Source organism: Brassica oleracea, chromosome C1 (genome assembly GCF_000695525.1).
Source record: "Brassica oleracea var. oleracea cultivar TO1000 chromosome C1, BOL, whole genome shotgun sequence".
Taxonomy (NCBI): Eukaryota; Viridiplantae; Streptophyta; class Magnoliopsida; order Brassicales; family Brassicaceae; genus Brassica; species Brassica oleracea.
In genome coordinates this window covers 17220308-17223944 of record NC_027748.1, presented here as the reverse complement: position 1 = coordinate 17223944, position 3637 = coordinate 17220308, and the positions used below count along the sequence as shown (strand labels likewise).

Sequence of the window (3637 nt, the reverse complement as noted above, 5' to 3'; positions counted from 1 at the left end):
CTAAAACTTATACCGAAATAGCAAGTTTTTTTTGAGAAAACAAAAAAAAAGCAAGTTACTTGGATATCGATGAGTAAACCCATCCCAAATATTTAAGCCTTCCTTGGGCACCCTCAATCTGAAATCTAATGCTAAATCAGTCAAACCAATACATCTCATGGACTATGGAATCTACACACACACACACATATATATATATATCAACAGACACTTTGATATACTAAATAGATGTGGCTTTTGTTTGCTTGTGGTTGCAAGGGAAACAATTATGTCGTGTATTGAAGACTGAAATAAAATAAGTGCCTGAAGCGACACCAAAAAGGAAACCCTTGTTGAAGCTATCTCTGTTGAAACTAGCCGTATTGTTACAACTAAATGGTGGGTACTCTCCACATGTTGTCTCAAATGTACCCTGTGAGAAATACAGAGATGATATAATACTAAAGATTAAGAGGGGCATAAATAAACCCTGATGGTGATTGATCATGTTTTCAACATTAGTTTTGTATTGTTTATTTATGTGTGCTTGGAACTTGCTTTTATAGATAACAGTTGTCCAGTTTATCCAGTCTTTCGATATTTTAATCCAAACATTCTGGGAGTCTTCCTTTAGAAAATGTGATCTTGTTAAAGAACTTTTCATTCACCACAAATAGTCGATTTTTATGATAAATAATAATTAATTAATTACAGGAAGCACAACATTTCTATGCACACAACCTTGAATAAATATCAATTACAAATCGTACATACATAAACAATCTTCGGCTGGAGCAGATTCATAGAGATGATGATAATGGTAGTAAGAAATGATCAAAAGCCATTAACAATCAATTAAGGAGGTGCCCATGTTATATAAACTCCAAGAAAAGTCATAAATGTTACATTTATTCAAAGAGGGATTACAGAAACGACTATTTATAAGCACTTAAAATATATTCTCTTTTAACTTGCTATATGAAGAAGATGTTGAATATGACAGATTGAGGATATGCAAATTATTTATTAGATTGCGCATATGTGTAATTGTGTAAATCCCGCAACCGATTAAAGATAGGTTACGTTGTAGATCGTTGGATGTGCAAGATATATATATATATAAATAACAGACTGTATGTTGTAAATTTTTCTACATGGAGTGGAGTCATTTGTTAGCTAAAGCATTTCTTTTACTCGTAAAGGTAGCCACCCCATTGTAAGTGAACCACATTAAATTTGTACTTTTGCATTAGTTTTATATCTTACTTGTTTCACCCATGTTAGAACAGACTGGTATCGAAGTGAAATAATTGGAGAAGTTTGCGACAAGAGAAATAAAGGAAAATAACCTTTTTCGACCCAATCAATTTTAGTCGTGCTAAATACGACATGAACAAATGATCAGTGTTAAATACGATATTAATTTAATTATAATTCAAAAATATTTTTTGAAAAATATATTTATTCTGGGATGGAAACTCATGCATTGATATACACTTTAAAAGAGACATTCTAACCACTGGAATAAAGTAAATGTTTGATTTATAATTACAAATTTGAAACTATATATACTACTATATTTTTTCATCTTTTCCAATTAAAACTTTGGTGATTATTATTTCTGATTTGTATAAATATATTAACATGTTTTTAATTATCATATCCTGAATAAACTTATATTATGCTAAAATATAAATAATAAAATATTTTAAATGATACAAAATTAAATATACTTAAAGTTTTGAAACTATTTATTAAGTTTTCTTATATAAATTATTGTAATTTTAAAATTTTGAATGGTAATTTTTTCTTTAAAAATTAATATAATATATTTGTGATATTTTGTTCAAAATGTTGGTTTTGTTAAAAGGACTTTTACCTTTCTTTCATGGAAATATTTTTTTTAAAATATTAAACACATTAAACAAGAACTAAAGTACATAAAAACATAAAATATATAGTACAATATATTAATTTTGAAAAATAAAAGCAAAATACCATTAGTTTTAAAAATTAAAATAATTTATATAATAAAAAATTTAAATAGTTTCAAAATTTTAATTATAATTAATTTTGCATAATTTAAAATTTAAATTTTTTTATATTTAGTATAATATAAGTATATTAAAGATATGTTAATGTATTTATGAAAATCAGAAACAATTATCACCAAAATTTTATTTGGAGAAGAAGAAGAAGTATATATCAAACATTTACTTTAGTCCATTGGTTATAGTGTCTCTTTTAAAGTGTATCAATGCATGGGTTCAAATCTCAAAATGAGCATATTTTAAAAAAAAATATTAAACCAAAATGACGTTGTTTTGTTTTTAACGATTGACTAACTTATGTTACGTTCAATGTAGATTTTGGCACATTTTAAAAAATTTAGGTAGTATTTTTGAATTATATTTAATACTAATCATTTGTTCATGTCGTATTTGGCACGACTGGAATTGTTTGGGTCGAAAAATGTCATTTTCCCTGAGAAATAAAGTATGGTATAAGCATTAAGACAGATAAGTTCATAAGGAGAAACGTTTTCGTCTCTGACAAATTAAGATGCAAGTGTTGAAAAAGAACAAGTCTTATAGGCGCTGCTGATGAAAGTTTACTAAAGCAACCCTACTAAGATGGCAAGTATGGAAAAGAAGTCAGACTCAAAGATTTGGATTTGTCTTGCATCATAAAATTCTAAATCTTTGCACCAGTATTACCAAGAATCAATCTAATACGATTTGAGTTGAACACCAGCCGATATTCAAGGTGTTACTTGCAAGTTGATCTTTAAGATTAAGAAATGGATATAACTAGTAGAGGAGTCAAGTATAAAGGTTAAATTGTTGGTAGAGGTTTCAATTAAAGAAAAGATATGAACTACGACGATATCTTATCAACTGTGTTTAGACACACCTCTATCGGAGTAATGCTAGCAGTAGTGACATGTCAAGATCTGGATCTTGAACAACTCGATTTTGAAACATTTTTTTTGATGGAGAGTTAGAGGAAGAGATATAGGACTCAGCTAGAGGGTTCCCAAATTGTTGGGAAAGAAGACTATGTGCAAGTTTAAGAAATTTTTGTATGGGCTTAAAGAGTTACGAAGACAATGCTATAACTGTATAAGAGATCTACTAGCTATATGATCAAGTTGGGATACATAAGGATTCCTTAGGATTTTTGTCTCTACGCAATGAGATGAAAGATGAATAATAATACAGTTTCATAGTGATTTATTTGGATGGCATATCTGAAAAGAGAGTATGTGACATTCAGAAGCTGGAAAATCTTTTTTTGTTGCCCTCAGAAGATTAAAGATTTAGGTGTTGCCGAGAATATTATACAAACGGTTATTATTAGTGATAGAATATAGTTATTGCAAATTATTCAGTAGGGAGTAGGTAAATGTTGACCAAGACATAAACTAATCAGGAAAATATTAATTATCCATGCAAACAAAATATTAAATTCAACTTTTTGGTTAGTTACTTACCTAATCCACTCATGTTCAATTAAAAATTCATATAGTAATATACTAGTTAGTATACTAATTGGGTAATAAATTTAATTACAAAATTTTGAATAGTTAACTAGCCATTTAGTATAAATAATAGGAAAACATTCATTCGAAGATTGGTCAAAAAAACATCCACTCGAA

The 3637-nt window shown here is 28.2% G+C and overlaps 1 protein-coding gene across 1 annotated transcript in view; it reads right to left on the bottom strand.

Annotated features, from left to right (window-relative positions):
• LOC106333491 (myrosinase 2-like) overlaps positions 1–159 on the bottom strand; it is a 3471-nt gene extending 3312 nt beyond the window's left edge. Inside the window, exon 1 of the mRNA XM_013771934.1 lies at positions 60–159. Coding sequence (XP_013627388.1) covers positions 60–159 — 100 coding nt within the window. The remainder of the gene's footprint in view (positions 1–59) is intronic.
• Between the last annotated feature and the right edge of the window lie 3478 nt (positions 160–3637).